General features: G+C 48.4%; 1 protein-coding gene across 2 annotated transcripts in view; it reads left to right on the top strand.

The window, feature by feature from the left end:
• si:ch73-22o12.1 (nectin-2) overlaps positions 1-17,089 on the top strand; it is a 92,638-nt gene that overhangs the window by 54,315 nt on the left and 21,234 nt on the right. The window contains exon 7 of one of the 2 annotated variants that reach the window (XM_029622975.2): positions 6,893-12,680. The exons of the other annotated variant lie outside the window; for it this stretch is intronic. Coding sequence (XP_029478835.2) covers positions 6,893-7,491 — 599 coding nt within the window. The 3' untranslated portion in view covers positions 7,492-12,680. Of the gene's footprint in view, positions 1-6,892; positions 12,681-17,089 lie in introns of those variants that run through there. 2 annotated transcript variants of the gene reach the window in all.

The following is a 17,089-nucleotide window of genomic DNA, read 5'->3' on the forward strand; positions in this document are numbered from 1 at the left end:
GTCTGTCTGTGTCCCTGCCCCTGGTCCGGTCCTCTATAACTGGCCTCTATCAGGCTCCTACAACACTGTACTGATCTGGGCTGAGTGGAGAGACATGCTGTTAGCCCTCTCTGAGACCCCCTCTCTCTGTCTCTCTCAAATACCAGCCCACAGCACTGAGCCAGTCTCCTTCCCCTCTATCTCCCTCTCACCCCGTCTCTCACTCTTCCTCTGTCCACTCCCCCCCCCCCCTCTGTCTCATCCCATTCTCTATCTCCCTTCCTTTCTCTCTCATATGCTCTCTCTCTCTCTCTCTCTCGCTCTCTCTCTCTCTCTCTCTCTCTTTCTCTCTCTCTCTCTCTCTCTCTCTCTCTCTCTCTCTCTCTCTCTCTCTCATCCTCCCTTACCCTCTCCCTATTGCTGTCTCTCATCTTGCAGAGTTGGTCTCTCCTTCTCTTAAATACCAGCTCTCTTAATCACTGCTTAGCTCCCCTGATCCTGCACTGGAACCTGCTCCGCCACAGTTGGCTAACCCATTTTCTGCCATCACCACTGTCTCCAGGCCTGGTTTCTCCAATATTGCCTTGCACTAGTGTCACATCAAAATCCTTCCCCACTTGCTCAGAAGACAAACCTTTTCCCTTTCCGTTTCTCTTATTCCCCTGCAATGGTATCACGACTAAATCAGCCCCTCTTAATGAGTTAACCTGCATCCTTCCTATTTCACATATTCCCATGTAGTGGTGTCAGCCCCCCTTCAGAAGATCTGCTTTGTTCTGTTTTCCTCCCGGGCTGTCAGTCTTTGGCCATGCTACAGAGAGGATGTAGTCTGTTCCTCTACAGCCTCCAGGCCTGACTGCCCTCTGCCATCCCTCCACCCATGATCAAGACCAGAGACATGTATAGTCTGATCCAGACCATTCAATAAGTCACATTCAGTACTGCTGCTAACTCACCATCTCTCTCTTTCTGTGAAGAAACCAGCCCGAAACCAACCAATCAGCCTTCTCCCATGATGTAATGTAATATATATGTGTGTGTGTGTGTGGGGCTGTTGCGTGTCTTTGGGAGGCGGGCAGCAGCAGGCGTTATTTCCGCCCCATCTCTCTCATTATTTGCGGTTACTTGGAGCTTATGGTCGTGCATGACGCAATTTATAAAAAGTATCATTTTACAAAGCCAGTGGGTTTTGTGCTGGAGCGATGCATAGTCCTCTTTCTGGGGTGGTTTCTGTCGTTGGCCCCATGCACCTGTCTGACATAAATAATTGTGACAGTAACCCTCTAAAAAGCCATTACGAATATTTTTAATGTACTATGAAGCTAAGCATTTGTTTCTTGGGCTTCAAGAATGTGACTGATCAAAGTGGCTCAGGCCTGAACTGATTGAAAGTATAAGGGGATATCAGTGAACAAATGCCGTTGTCAAGGCTACGACGGCGCCAGTGCAGTGAGTGGAGCTTACTCAGGAGTTAAAAACGTATGTCGGATCGAGAGCCTAATGCTTCTTAAGTAGGTCTTTATGAGTTTTAGTTTAGAAAACCATCTCTCTGCAGAGGCGACAGTTACAGGGATGGTTATAAACAGCTTGATTGCCGTAGCTAGACGAGGGGAACTGGGCAGAAGGGAGTGGTGCTTCAAATATAGCAGTTCTGCAACATCTTTAATTGAGCCTCTCATTCTCCTTAATTGCCGGACTCAACAGGTTACGGAAAGCGATGACCTGAATAGGATGGTCTGGGATAGGTCGTCTGGATACTGGACAGACAATAAATTGGCAGATGCAAACAGATTATTATCTTCAGCGGACAACAGTTCTTGAGAGCTCAAACAAAACAAGCATGTTGTGATTCTATTCATACTGGTGAACCGGCATGTTGTGATTCTATTCATACTGGTGAACCGGCATGTTGTGATTCTATTCATACTGGTGAACCGGCATGTTGTGATTCTATTCATACTGGTGAACCGGCATGTTGTGATTCTATTCATACTGGTGAACCGGCATGTTGTGATTCTATTCATACTGGTGAACCGGCATGTTGTGATTCTATTCATACTGGTGAACCGGCATGTTGTGATTCTATTCATACTGGTGAACCGGCATGTTGTGATTCTATTCATACTGGTGAACCGGCATGTTGTGATTCTATTCATACTGGTGAACCGGCATTTGAGTTGTGTGATTACAATTTCAACGGTCCCTTATCGCTGGTAAATCTTGACATGCGTCATTCAAGACTAAGTTTAAATTCTGTGCAGCGCATTGTACTGTCTGGGTTGTCAGTACTCAGTATAGAAAACAGTCGGACCTGTAACCTGGACCTACAGTCTGTGCTAAACATTTGCACACAAAAATGCAAGCAGACGCAGACGCATACTGTAGCTACTACAGGCCTCTACATAGAGAAAATAGACTGGATTTAAGCACAACAACTTTCTATCCAAGCTGGGAGAGAAGAGAGCCCGAGGAATGGCTCATGCACGTTCAAGTAGGATATACAGGACAGTTGTGTATCAAAATAATGCATCAATTGGTTGCTGATTTAGTATGCTGTCGTATTGAACATGTATTTGGCCATCTGCAATGTTTGAATTTCCAACTTTTAATTACTGAACAAGTAATTGCTGTGGTAAGTGTGATCTAACTGGACGCCGTACGACAATGTGTATAGCTTCGTGAAATGTTAGGTTTAACATGAGAAAATTATGACCAAATGATGGCCTTCAATAAACATTTATCCATTAAGTAAAAGCTATAGGCTACATTTCCTGACACCACAGAAAGCCTATGATGGTTTTGATAGGCAGCTGCATAGACCCTTTCAGCATCTTGGACAGTAATTGGTTGTCTATACTTTGTGAGTGGCTCTCTGGCTGACGCATTCGATTATATTTGAGGGGGGGGGGCTGACCTTGCGGGGTCCAGAGAAACTGCGTTGCACCAGTCCAGTGAGAGTGAGGGTGATCTGAGCGCATTTTTCATTGAGAGGATTGTGTACCGTTCTTCCCAAGGCGTTGTGCTCGGTGTGTTTACTGCCTGACTGGGAGAAGCGTCTCCCCTGTGTGTGCGTGTGCGTGTGTAAACAAAATTCTCTCTCTTGGGGAGATTTCCCACATCCCCATGAGGACAACAGCTATTTTAAGCTTAGGGGTTAGGGAAAATAGGATTTTGAATGGAAATCCATTTTATGGCCCCACAAGGATAGTAAAACATAAGGTGTGGGTGTGATGATGCTGGTGAGAGCTTGTCCCATGCTTTTTTAAAGGCCAAACACCGTGCGAGAGGAAGTATTCCTTTACAGGAAGCTGTCTAGTGTCCTCTACTAGCGCTCTAGTGTCCTCTACTAGCGCTCTAGTGTCCTCTACTAGCGCTCTAGTGTCCTCTACTAGCGCTCTAGTGTCCTCTACTAGCGCTCTAGTGTCCTCTACTAGCGCTCTAGTGTCCTCTACTAGCGCTCTAGTGTCCTCTACTAGCGCTCTCCTGTCCTCTACTAGCGCTCTGCTGTCCTCTACTAGCGCTCTGCTGTCCTCTACTAGCGCTCTAGTGTCCTCTACTAGCGCTCTGCCGTCCTCTACTAGCGCTCTGCCGTCCTCCACTAGCGCTCTAGTGTCCTCCACTAGCGCTCTAGTGTCCTCCACTAGCGCTCTAGTGTCCTCTACTAGCGCTCTGCCGTCCTCTACTTGCTCTCTAGTGTCTTCTACTAGCGCTCTGCCGTCCTCTACTAGCGCTCTGCCGTCCTCTCCTAGCGCTCTGCCGTCCTCTCCTAGCGCTCTGCCGTCCTCTCCTAGCGCTCTGCCGTCCTCTCCTAGCGCTCTGCCGTCCTCTCCTAGCGCTCTGCCGTCCTCTCCTAGCGCTCTGCCGTCCTCTACTTGCTCTCTAGTGTCTTCTACTAGCGCTCTGCCGTCCTCTACTAGCGCTCTGCCGTCCTCTACTAGCGCTCTAGCGTCCTCTACTAGCGCTTTAGCGTCCTCTACTAGCGCTCTGCCGTCCTCTACTAGCGCTCTGCCGTCCTCTACTAGCGCTCTGCCGTCCTCTACTAGCGCTCTGCCGTCCTCTACTAGCGCTCTGCCGTCCTCTACTAGCGCTCTGCCGCCCTCTACTTGCTCTCTAGTGTCTTCTACTAGCGCTCTGCCGTCCTCTACTAGCGCTCTGTCCTCTACTAGCGCTCTGCTGTCTCTACTAGCGCTCTGCTGTCCTACTACGCTCTAGCTGCTCTACGCGTCCTCTACTAGCGCTCTGTCCTCCACTAGCGCTCCTAGTGTCCTCCACTAGCGCTCTCTACTAGCGCTCTAGCTTCCTCTACTAGCGCTCTAGCGTCCTCTACTAGCGCTTTAGCGTCCTCTACTAGCGCTCTGCCGTCCTCTACTAGCGCTCTGCCGTCCTCTACTAGCGCTCTGCCGTCCTCTACTAGCGCTCTAGTGTCCTCTACTAGCGCTCTAGTGTCCTCTACTAGCGCTCTGCCGTCCTTTACTAGCGCTCTGCCTTCCTCTACTAGCGCTCTGCCGCCCTCTACTTGCTCTCTAGTGTCTTCTACTAGCGCTCTGCCGTCCTCTACTAGCGCTCTAGCGTCCTCTACTAGCGCTCTAGCGTCCTCTACTAGCGCTCTAGCGTCCTCTACTAGCGCTCTAGCGTCCTCTACTAGCGCTCTGCCGTCCTCTACTAGCGTTCTGCCGTCCTCTACTAGCGCTCTGCCGTCCTCTACTTGCTCTCTAGTGTCTTCTACTAGCGCTCTGCCGTCCTCTACTAGCGCTCTGCCGTCCTCTACTAGCGCTCTGCCGTCCTCTACTAGCGCTCTGCCGTCCTCTACTAGCGCTCTGCCGTCCTCTACTAGCGCTCTGCCGTCCTCTACTAGCGCTCTGCCGTCCTCCACTAGCGCTCTAGTGTCCTCTACTAGCGCTCTCCTGTCCTCTACTAGCGCTCTCCTGTCCTCTACTAGCGCTCTGCTGTCCTCTACTAGCGCTCTAGTGTCCTACTAGCGCTCTGCCGTCCTCTATTAGCGCTCTGCCGTCCTCTACTAGCGCTCTGCCGTCCTCTACTAGCGCTCTGCCGTCCTCTACTAGCGCTCTGCCGTCCTCTACTAGCGCTCTGCCGTCCTCTACTAGCGCTCTGCCGTCCTCTACTAGCGCTCTAGTGTCCTCTACTAGCGCTCTGCTGTCCTCTACTAGCGCTCTGCTGTCCTCTACTAGCGCTCTGTCGTCCTCTACTAGCGCTCTGCCGTCCTCTACTAGCGCTCTGCCGTCCTCTACTAGCGCTCTAGCGTCCTCTACTAGCGTTCTAGCGTCTACTAGCGCTCTAGCGTCCTCTACTAGCGCTCTGCTGTCCTCTACTAGCGCTCTAGCGTCCTCTACTAGCGCTCTGTCGTCCTCTACTAGCGCTCTGCCGTCCTCTACTAGCGCTCTGCCGTCCTCTACTAGCGCTCTAGCGTCCTCTACTAGCGCTCTAGCGTCTACTAGCGCTCTAGCGTCCTCTACTAGCGCTCTGCCGTCCTCTAGTAGCGCTCTGCCGTCCTCTACTAGCGCTCTGCCGTCCTCTACTAGCGCTCTATTGTATCACCCAGACCACACACCAACCTTTTTCCCCCGAACCACATTTCTAGTACCAGATTAATTAACCAACCTTTAACCATTGGGAGGATTAGAAAACGTCAGGGCCTGTATTACGGCAGGGCCTGTATTAATAAAGTGGCTCACTGCTGACCAAGGATCAGTTTTGCCTTATAAATCATAATGATATAGATTACATGGACAGGGGGGACTGATCTTAGATCAGCACTCCTACTCGGAGACAATCTTGATGAATGTGGCCCCTGACCCTGTATCAGTGTTTAGAGGACCCCTGTACCTACTCCATCCTTTAGCACCTCCAGGTACCGAGGCTCTTGGTCTTCTGGGTCCACTGGAGACTGAGGTGTCAATGCAGTTCCTGTGTTTTTATTATAGGACGGATTGGAGAACCAAGACTCACTGTCATGTATCAATGGAAAGGTTTAGCTACTGTGTGTGTGTGTGTGTGTGTGTGTGTGTGTGTATAAAGAGAAACTGGGGGGGGGGGGGCGTGAGAGGGAGGGAGGGAGAAAAGGAAGGTGTAGTAGATAGTGGGGGAGGAGGATTGGAGAGATGGCTAAGAAGAACGTGGTAGAGAGTCGTAGCAAATAACTAGCAATCTCGCCAGCCGGTGTGTCTGGAGTCATGAGCCTTGCAATATGATCAAACTAGGTCTGAGGGAAAACGTGCGCCGTCCGGGGCTTATACAACGGAGCTCAATTGGGTGTTCAGTAGTTAGGGGAGAGAGCGGGTAGACGGACTGTCCCCTGTTCTGTATTATAGTAGCTTGAAGCAGGAGTTGTCATTCTGCTGTCTCGCTCTGTCAGTCACCACCACCCCTCATCCTCTTCTCCTTCATCCCTGGCTGCATCCCCCCATCCATTTATCATCCTCCTGCATGGCCTCCACCTGTTCTTGCCCTCTGGACTCCAGAGGATGCCTTTTATTTTCGCTCAGTCGTTCTGCTATTTTATGGGTGAGGCGGCTGAGACTAAAGAGAACCTGCACACTGCCCTCACACTGTTTAGGAGGAGACGTCATTGGCACGTTGCCTTGATGTTGCAGAGACCTTGTTGAAATGTTGCTCTGACGTTATTAGGGCGTTTGTGAGGGAATGGGGACGAGCAGCTCAGAGGGAGAGTAGGAAATGCCAGTGACGTTAAACACTGCTGTTAAAGCCTCAGCACCCTCACTCCACATGCAAAAACACATCACATGGAATACAGTGCAGACTACTGACATCATCCAACCCCGCCTCTTCTTCTCGTCCTCCCTCTTGTCCTCTTTATTTTCCCTCTCAATCTGGTTTCCTCCACCGGTCTCATCCTCTTCTTCTCTCCTCTCCCTTCCCTCCCTCCTTTCTACAGAACCCTCTGTGGTCCCCTCCAACGCGGCCGTGGTGGCAGGTGCTGTGATTGGCTCCCTTCTGGCCCTCCTCCTCGTCGCCGCCCTTATCGCCGTCCTGGTCACCCGGAGCCGCCGGCAACAGCAGGGTTACCGTGGCAACCCAAACCACAGCTCCTTCGACATAAAGTCGCGTCTCTTCGGCTCCGGCAAGAAGGGGAGCAAGAACGGGACAGGTGCTGGCGCCGGGGGCAACGGGGTGGGCGGCAACAACAACAGCCCCATCTACGTCTACAAGGAGGGCTCCGCCCATGATGGCCTGACTGACAAGGCCAATCAACATGTGCCGCTGCACCTGGGGGGGCATGGTGAGGGGGGGGTTGCCACGGCGCCCACGGCGCAGGACATCCTGCTGAGCGGTGAGCTGGACGAGGCAGAGCGAAGGAAGTTTGACCAGCTGGAGGACGACGAGGAGAGTTACGACCACTTTGGAGGGGGCGGGCCCATCCTGCAACTACGCCCACCACATGACCAGGACGGAATCATGAGCGGTTACCTTGACGACGACATGGAGTCTCAGCGTGACGGGTCGGTCATCTCACGGACTGCCGTGTACGTGTAGAGAGAACGGTCAGAGGAAGAGGAGGAGGAGTAAGGGAAAGCAGGATGGAAGAAGGAAAAGAATGAACATGTCCTCCTTCGAGAGGAGTCTGTGGTGTTGGGTTCTCCTCTGTTGGATCATTTGAAATATATTAACAACGACCAAACATGCAGCCCATAGAGAGAGCAAGATGAAGTGGCTGAGGGAGGCAATGTACAGAAACCAGATGAACTGAATGATGTGGCTGAGGGAGGGAATGTACAGAAACCAGATGAACTGAATGATGTGGCTGAGGGAGGGAATGTACAGAAACAAGATGAACTGAATGAAGTGGCTGAGGGAGGGAATGTACAGAAACCAGATGAACTGAATGATGTGGCTGAGGGAGGGAATGTACAGAAACCAGATGAACTGAATGAAGTGGCGGAGGGAGGGAATGTACAGAAACCAGATGAACTGAATGAAGTGGCCGAGGGAGGGAATGTACAGAAACCAGATGAACTGAATGATGTGGCTGAGGGAGGGAATGTACAGAAACCAGATGAACTGAATGATGTGGCTGAGGGAGGGAATGTACAGAAACCAGATGAACTGAATGATGTGGCTGAGGGAGGGAATGTACAGAAACCAGATGAACTGAATGAAGTGGCTGAGGGAGGGAATGTACAGAAACCAGATGAACTGGCTGAGGGAGGGAATGTACAGAAACCAGATGAACTGAATGATGTGGCTGAGGGAGGGAATGTACAGAAACAAGATGGAGGACTGGTGCGTTGATAAAACAACTATTTTTCTCTGGTCCCAATGTGAAAAGTGGATCACTTGATATCTATCTACCAAAACAATGAAAGAAATCCTGAAACTATCTTTCTCACATCGCTGCTCTGTCTGTTGTGTTCCTCATTTCTTTAGTTTAGGGACCTTGGAGATTGAAGCCTCCAGAGAGACACATTGTAGTAGGGACTTGTGGGTAAAATGGCATCTCCATGCAGCCGTTCCCTCGCTAGCTAGAGAAACTCCTCACTAAAATATTCACTCTTATCTCCACTAAATGCACAGTAGCAATGTAAGGGGTGTCACGATGGTATCTGCTCCCTGCTATTCTCGTCTCTCTCCTGTGGGACAACGTTTGTTCCGACTACAGTAGCCTTGTTTCTGCTGTATGTGACAGTACTGGGGAAGGGAACAGGAAGTTTGGCAGGGGAAGTGGTCGATGTAGTTGTGGTTAAGTAAAATGTCAAACTCTCTCTAGTGTCTGTATGTTGCAGTAGGCCGCCTCTTTCTACCTCATTTTCTCTCTGCTATTGTGCCACCAACTGGAAGTATGTGCAGAATTTAGTTTGGGACATTCTGAAATGATAAACAACTTACTGAAGGAGTGGTAGTCATCTAGATGAAGACCGTGCATGAAAGGGGAATTGATAGAGGGATAGGAGGGAGGGAAACCATACAGCTGTTCTCTCATGTCCTGAGAGACGGGGAGAGAGGGATTAGGATGAATTGATAGAGGGAGAAAAGGGGACGGCTCAAACAGCAGGCTGTTCTCCCTTTCCTCCATTTGATCCCTCCCTCCTTGTGGTGTTCCTGACAGGAAGAGTTTGATTGCTAATGAGCCTGGAAGTCAATGCTCATTTAAGCCCACACACACGCACACAAACCAAATTACCACCGCTTAGATGGTATGACGTGGTCATTTTCTCTCCCTCCTCGCTCTCCTCTGTTCTCCCTCTCCTCCGTTCTCCTTCTCCTCCCTCCTTACCCTGTCTCTTACCTCTCTCTCCATCACCTCTCTCCTTCTCTCCCTCACCGTCTCTCTCCTCCACCAGACTTTCTCCATCACCTCTCTCTACCCTGTGTGTGTGTGTGTGATTTACACAGGGCTGTGGGGAGGTCAGGGATACAGGGAGAGCAGAGGGAGTATTTCATGCCTCCCTCTCTACGTGTCAAACACCCCACTTACTGTACCCCCTTCCTCCTGCCAGACCTGACTCAGAAAGCCATGGTGGAGTCATGCCCTGCTCACTGTACATCTCGGCTTTCATAGTTTAATTAGTAAGGTTTCCTCCTATCCCATTGTATATGTTGCTCTGTCAATCTATACAATCACAAGGTATATAGAAATCCAAATACATGATGGCATATTTACATCTGTAGCTAATTAAGATATAAATGAATTGATTGATTCTGTGCATACACAGGGGGGTGAATGACCTGTTATAGGACCTACATTGACTAGCAGAGGTCTGGGTATAATCCTTCATGATTCAGACCGGAGCCTGATAGTTTAGTGACTAATTTGTCTTTCTAACAAGACAGTCGAGGGCTGTTCAAGCCAATATCACCATGTACAACTATTATACATCACTAGAGGCAAACAGATGAGCACTGGAAGGCTATGACCAGCTGTCTTCCTGAAGAGCCTTACTTTCCTACCCTCAATAGCCCAGATCTGAATCAGCCCCTTCACAACTCCTATTTCATGACTCCCCTGTGATTCATCGTGTTTCCTGGTTAATCAGTGGGGTTTCCTTGGCCGCCCTGACCTGGTGAGGCACCTGATTGGCCCATTAAGCCTGGGTCTGTTTCTGAGTCACGACCAGCCAGAGGTCATGGGGTCAAACGATGTGCGTTTTACCGCTGAGGGCGTGGTGGGTGCCTGTGGGTCGCACCTCTAATAGGGCACTTTAACTTTAACCCATAGGGTTCACAGAGAAACATACATATTACACACACACTCTGATGAGAGAGCGACATGTATTAGTGTTCCAGGATGACCTTGACTGTTGTGGTGGAGGTTGACCTTGGTGTGGGGGAGAGAAAGGAACAGAGAGGGGGGAGACTGGGAGGAAGGGATGGATACTGACCCACTGTGCGACTCGCCTAACCATCAGCACTTGATAACACGATAGCCTAAGTCTGTCAATTACAATAGATTGATAGCATTATGGCCTCAGGCCAAAACTCTGACTTACATACACATTATAGATACAGTACACATGCAGGGAGCAGGGCTCAACAGTCAACATTTTACTAGCATATGCGCCTAAATATTTTGCTGTGCGACATAGAATTTTTATTTTGGATCCCCAGTGTGCTGAGAACCGTTTTGAATTCTAGCTTCATTACCTCAAATATTTTTCACTGTGCTCCTAAATTTCTTTGTGTGCGCCTACATGTTTCAACTTAGCCACACACGTGCTCCTAGAAAGGGTCAGCATAAAGGCCTGTAGTGAAATACTTATCATGACCACTAAGAAACACGTATCTCCTATCTTTGCACTTGTGTGTAACACCAAAACAGGATATGCCCACTAGTTATATTTGTATGAAGGTGATTAAGTGTGTCTTTGGAGAAATATTGATAATGTCCTTCGGTTTGTAATGTGAAGGAGGAGGGAGAGAAGGGAGAAAGTTGTATATATTTTTGGGTGTGAGGTATCTGTATAGTATATATGTACGGATCTTTATTTTTCTTGTCAAACTCCTGTGGAAAAAATGTGGATATTTATCAGTGTAAATAACTGCTGTATAGAGTCAATGTTGTCGTGTGGAACTCATTTCCTGGTTTGGCCAAGGTCAAAGTTCAATCGGAGCCAATAATACTGTACTCAATGTAACTGCTTGAATAGACAAACCTTCAATGAAAAGGTGTAGGATGTATAAGATGCACATCTTCAGCTATTAAATACATGTAAACATTTTAGTTTTTCAGCCAGGATGATGACTGAAATAACTGGATTAGACAGGTTCACTAAACTCAATCAGCATACTTAAGATAGCTGCCCCTTCACCCATAAACACACACACTATTTATCAGATAGAGTAGCTCCCACAGAGTCAGCGCTGTGTGTGGTTTCTGAGTCAGCGCTGTGTGTGGTTTCTGAGTCAGCGCTGTGTGTGGTTTCTGAGTCAGCGCTGTGTGTGGTTTCTGAGTCAGCGCTGTGTGTGGTTTCTGAGTCAGCGCTGTGTGTAGTTTCTGAGTCAGTGCTGTGTGTGTGGCTCAGGGGCTTTGGGACATCTGTCACTGCCACAGGGTGTGTAACCCTAATGTAACCTCCATTTCCTGCCCCCTCTGTCTCTTAGCATAGGGAGTTAGAGGAGACATTACTGTACACTGTCCCCTGCAGCCTGATCTCTCTCACGCTCACACACACACGCACACACAGAAAGAGGGAACTAGTAGGAGAGACACTTCCCGAACGCACACAAACACTCAGTGGTCCCAACTAAGCTCGTGGTCAGAACTCTGTCAGTATATTCACAGACCCTTCTGTTCCCCAGAGACTGGGAGAGAGCCACACACACACACACCTCTTGCCCAATGTCAGGGATTTGAAGGAGAATGTGTGCTAAGAACACTTTATGAGAAACATCTGTACTGTTGCTCTCTCTCTCTGTGAGTGCTGCGTTTTACCGCTTTCCCAAAATAAAATACCCAATTGGCCAAACTTGACCTCCACAGACTGGTCCCGAAATAAAATGCTTCTAGAAAATCACTATCCAACTATGTCTTCAGTCTTTAACAACATTTAGTTGTTTTTTGAAGTAAATGTTTTCTGGGAATCTACTCTTGACCTCCACTTGTACTGGTTGGCACAAAGGTTTTAAAATAAAAATGCTTTTAGAGAGTTGACGTAATGTTCCTGACCTGGAGCTAACACAGTGGTAGGTTGTTAGTAGTTGTTGATAATCCACATCATTGTCCTCTGGCTCTAAACACTGATGACTAATCCAAGCCTTAGCTTCCTTGTCGTCTCGATCGCTCCCCCCTGACGTGTACATAGTATAAATATATAAATACAGTGTCTAGCGGAAAGAATGACTAATTTATGGTGTCACGTGTTCTATTTCTCAGCGGCAAGCATGAAGGATTTATTCTGTTCTGTATCAATGCTTAGTCCTTATCTTTTTCTCTCTTTTTGCAGTGCTTTATAATTAATGCTTTTGGAGTGCTTTATTTCTCCACTGCTTTGCTGTGACTACTACGCCAAAACAGGCTTAATGTGCTTTTACTGCACAAAATGGTGCACGGTGCACACTCAACAATCTTACCACAAAATGTGCTTTTTATTCACCATTCTCTGAACTTGTTTATTTTATTTTTTAAAGGAACATTTTAGAATGTGTCACTATTTGTCATGTCTTTCTATTTTTTTATTTTTTTTTGTTGTATTTGGTTGCAATTAAAGTTTTCTTGATTTTTGAAATGATGACCTTGTTGCTGTGTATTATGTGCATAGAATGAAATAGAAAGAATATAAATAGTAATTTAATGTAGGTATGTGGGTATATTTATTAGCAATGTCCTCTGTTGGCTAGGGTCACTTGTTAGCACACCATGGAGGGTGCTGAGTCTTGCTGTTTGTCTCGTTTTGGTTGTGATAAAACTGTTCATTGTCAAGAGTGCTGATAACATACAGTATCTAGGCTATGGGAATCAACATGAAGGTTAGAGGGGGAGAGAGGCCATTGTAGGTGAATTGTGTTAGCTCACGTTTCACTCACACCCAAGCCCCTCCCCCCTTTTGTTTGTTTGATTTGCATATGTCATCTGGTTGGCTGAAGTGACCCTGCTGCTGTGGTAACGGGTACTTTGGACAAGAGTGGGAGAGTCAAGGAAACATACCGATACTGTGTGTAATGGCTTAGGAATGTGGTGTTGCTTTAGTGTTACTCTGGAGGCAGGGGGAGGGTTTGTTATCAGTTGGGGAATGTGCATGCTGGCTGAAACTAAGTAATTAGACCAGCTCTCAAGGGCTGCATTCTTTGAAACCTCTGACTCCACCAGACTGGTTTGGTAAAGAAAGTGGGAGGAGGAGACGTGTGCTTGCATGCGCCCATCATTTTATCACTGTAGAACTGTGTGACCTTCACTCCCCACGGTAATACAGTGTGACCTTCACTCCCCACGGTAATACAGTGCAGAGAAGTGGAAATGGATTCATTGTGTGAAGGTTTGAATGTTTTTCTGCCCTGTAGTCTCAGCTAGAACCAATTTGGTTCTTTAGGTCCGTATCTTCCGTGTCTTACCTCATTGCCTCAGGTCTGTGTGTGTGTCGTCTATGGAGGTTTTCCATCGATGCTCAAACTATTTATTCAGAGTCCAGACAGCCATCTGGCTCCACTAATTGCTTTGAGTTTGAGGCTGGAAAAATGAGAAGGCGACTCACTCTCTCTCACTCTCTTCTCTGGGCTCCTGTCTGAATGCTGAAGACTTCCTTTCACAACAGAACAGAAATGGTGGCATCACTTGAAACACCTGACAGGGATACACCCACACTGTGTTGCGCTCAACAGACATATTGAATAGTTGAAGACTAGTGACCCCTTAAACCAAAACCTGTCTGTTCAACCAAAAACCACATCTAGATTTGAATCCAAACTGACACTGTTCTAACGTAGTGCTGTTCCAGTCCAGTGTCAATCCCCTGTGGTAGTATTGTAGTGATGCCCAGGGCACTGTCTTGGTGGTCCTGTTCTGGCTCCCTGTGACGGGAGGATGAGACAGACGTGGTTTTTGTGTCTGTCGGACTCGGTTAGAGATAATGGCGTGTGTTTCTGTGTTTGTGCACGGCGGAATGTACTGTAACGGCAGGTTTGTGTGTTTAGACACCAGCAAAGTGGAACAGTTTGTTTCTGTGTCTGGTATGATGGCCTGAGGGGGGTGCTGTGTGTGTGTGTGTGTGTGTGAGGAGACCTGTGTGTGTGGACATCAGAGTTGGTAGACACGTATGTATTCATATCTGCGTGTAAGCCTGTTTTACCCTGCAGCATTCAAAGTTTATACTGTCCATAGCTTCTAATTGTCTGAGCTACTGTCCAGTCCATACAGTAGTATATAGATGAACACACAGCCTTAACACACACTTTAACCTGTTCTAGTCTGCAGATGGATAGAAGCTAGCCTACTGCCACCTGTCTCCGTTTAACCTCTCACCCTTAGGCTCCAGGCCTGACTCAACGATTCCAGAGTGTGATAGCTGGCCTGATGAGTGAATCACAGTACGATGTATTGATGGGCTGACCCATGAGGGCATCTCTTCAATGACCTATATGAGTAGCCAGCCTGGTTCTGACCTTTTTTAATGTGAAAGGAAACTCCTTTTGGCCTCATCACATGCTTTTTGTAGATTCTGTTTGACTTTCTCCAATCCAGAGCCACAGATTTACGGTGTATTCATTTTTTGTACTGTTGTAATTTTTTAAAACCAAATACTATATATGAGCCGGGTGCTGCACACCAATGACAATATTGGACATCTTACAGAGCACTTTTTCCATGTGCTGTATTTGATCTTCTTCTCTCTGCTGTTTGCATGGCTTCTCCTGGCCTAGCCTGGGTACCTGACTGTTTGCATGGCTTCTCCTGGTCTAGCCTGGGTACCTGACTGTTTGCATGGCTTCTCCTGGTCTAGCCTGGGTACCTGACTGTTTGCATGGCTTCTCCTGGTCTAGCCTGGGTACCTGACTGTTTGCATGGCTTCTCCTGGTCTAGCCTGGGTACCTGACTGTTTGCATGGCTTCTCCTGGTCTAGCCTGGGTACCTGACTGTTTGCATGGCTTCTCCTGGTCTAGCCTGGGTACCTGACTGTTTGCATGGCTTCTCCTGGTCTAGCCTGGGTACCTGACTGTTTGCATGGCTTCTCCTGGTCTAGCCTGGGTACCTGACTGTCTGCATGGCTTCTCCTGGTCTAGCCTGGGTACCTGACTGTCTGCATGGCTTCTCCTGGTCTAGCCTGGGTACCTGACTGTCTGCATGGCTTCTCCTGGTCTAGCCTGGGTACCTGACTGTTTGCATGGCTTCTCCTGGTCTAGCCTGGGTACCTGACTGTTTGCATGGCTTCTCCTGGCCTAGCCTGGGTACCTGACTGTTTGCATGGCTTCTCCTGGCCTAGCCTGGGTACCTGACTGTTTGCATGGCTTCTCCTGGTCTAGCCTGGGTACCTGACTGTTTGCATGGCTTCTCCTGGCCTAGCCTGGGTACCTGACTGTCTGCATGGCTTCTCCTGGCCTAGCCTGGGTACCTGACTGTTTGCATGGCTTCTCCTGGTCTAGCCTGGGTACCTGACTGTCTGCATTCCACACTATTACTCTGTTGCTGTGTCAATGTCACGTACACTAAAGCAGAACACACTGGAACTCTTGAGATTACTGAGACAACTCTTTAGTATAACAGACACAGGAAATTGAATTGTTCCCCTTTATCAGTAAGTCATAATGTTGACTTCTCAGGGTTTTATTAAGCTACATTTTGTACACACACACACACACACACAACCCCTGGTCTCCTGTGTGGGGTGGATGCCCCTGTATCCCCTAGCGTCCCAAGGAGTTTACTCTTCCTGTCCTGATGCTGACCGGGCTGGAGCTGACAGCAGACAGGGAGCAGGGGATTGTGGGTAGCAGGGCTCCCAGGGGTGGTGCATGGTTGGCCCACTGCCACCAGAGCAGCAGGGGTGGGGAGGGGGGTATCTGACAGGGTTGAGATGGGGGTCTTCCGGCGCCGACAGAGATGGCCGCCTCGCTTCGCGTTCCTAGGAAACTATGCAGTTTTTTGTTTTTTTACGTGTTATTTCTTACATTAGTACCCCAGGTCATCTTAGGTTTCATTACATACAGTCGAGAAGAACTACTGAATATAAGATCAGCGTCAACTCACCATCAGTACGACCAAGAATATGTTTTCCGCGACGCGGATCCTGTGTTCTGCCTTACAAACAGGACAACGGAATGGATCGCATGCAGCGACCCAAGAAAACGACTCCGAAAAAGAGGGAAACGTAGCGGTCTTCTGGTCAGACTCCGGACAAGGGCACATCGCGCACCACTCCCCAGCATTCTTCTTGCCAATGTCCAGTCTCTTGACAACAAGGTTGATGAAATCCGAGCAAGGGTAGCATTCCAGAGGGACATCAGAGACTGCAATGTTCTCTGCTTCACGGAAACATGGCTTACTGGGAAGACGCTATCCGATGCGGTGCAGCCAACGGGTTTCTCCACGCATCGCGCCGACAGAAACAAACATCTTTCTGGTAAGAAGAGCGGCGGGTGCGTATGCCTCATGACTAACGAGACATGGTGTGATGAAGGAAACATACAGGAACTCAAATCCTTCAGTTCACCTGATTTAGAATTCCTCACAATCAAATGTAGACCGCATTATCTTCCAAGAGAATTCTCTTCGATTATAATCACAGCCGTATATATCCCCCCCAAGCAGACACATCGATGGCTCTGAACGAACTTTATTTAACTCTTTGCAAACTGGAAACCATTTATCCGGAGGCTGCATTCATTGTAGCTGGGGATTTTAACAAAGCTAATCTGAAAACAAGACTCCCTAAATTTTATCAGCATATCGATTGCGCAACCAGGGGTGCTAAAACCCTGGATCATTGTTACTCTAACTTCCGCGACGCATATAAGGCCCTGCCCCGCCCCCCTTTCGGAAAAGCTGACCACGACTCCATTTTGTTGATCCCTGCCTACAGGCAGAAACTTAAACAAGAGGCTCCTAAGCTGAGGTCTGTCCAACGCTGGTCAGACCAAGCTGACTCCACACTCCAAGACTGCTTCCATCACGTGGACTGGGACATGTTTCGTATTGCGTCAGATAAAA

This window comes from Oncorhynchus nerka, linkage group LG3, assembly GCF_034236695.1.
Source record: "Oncorhynchus nerka isolate Pitt River linkage group LG3, Oner_Uvic_2.0, whole genome shotgun sequence".
Taxonomy (NCBI): domain Eukaryota; kingdom Metazoa; phylum Chordata; class Actinopteri; order Salmoniformes; family Salmonidae; genus Oncorhynchus; species Oncorhynchus nerka.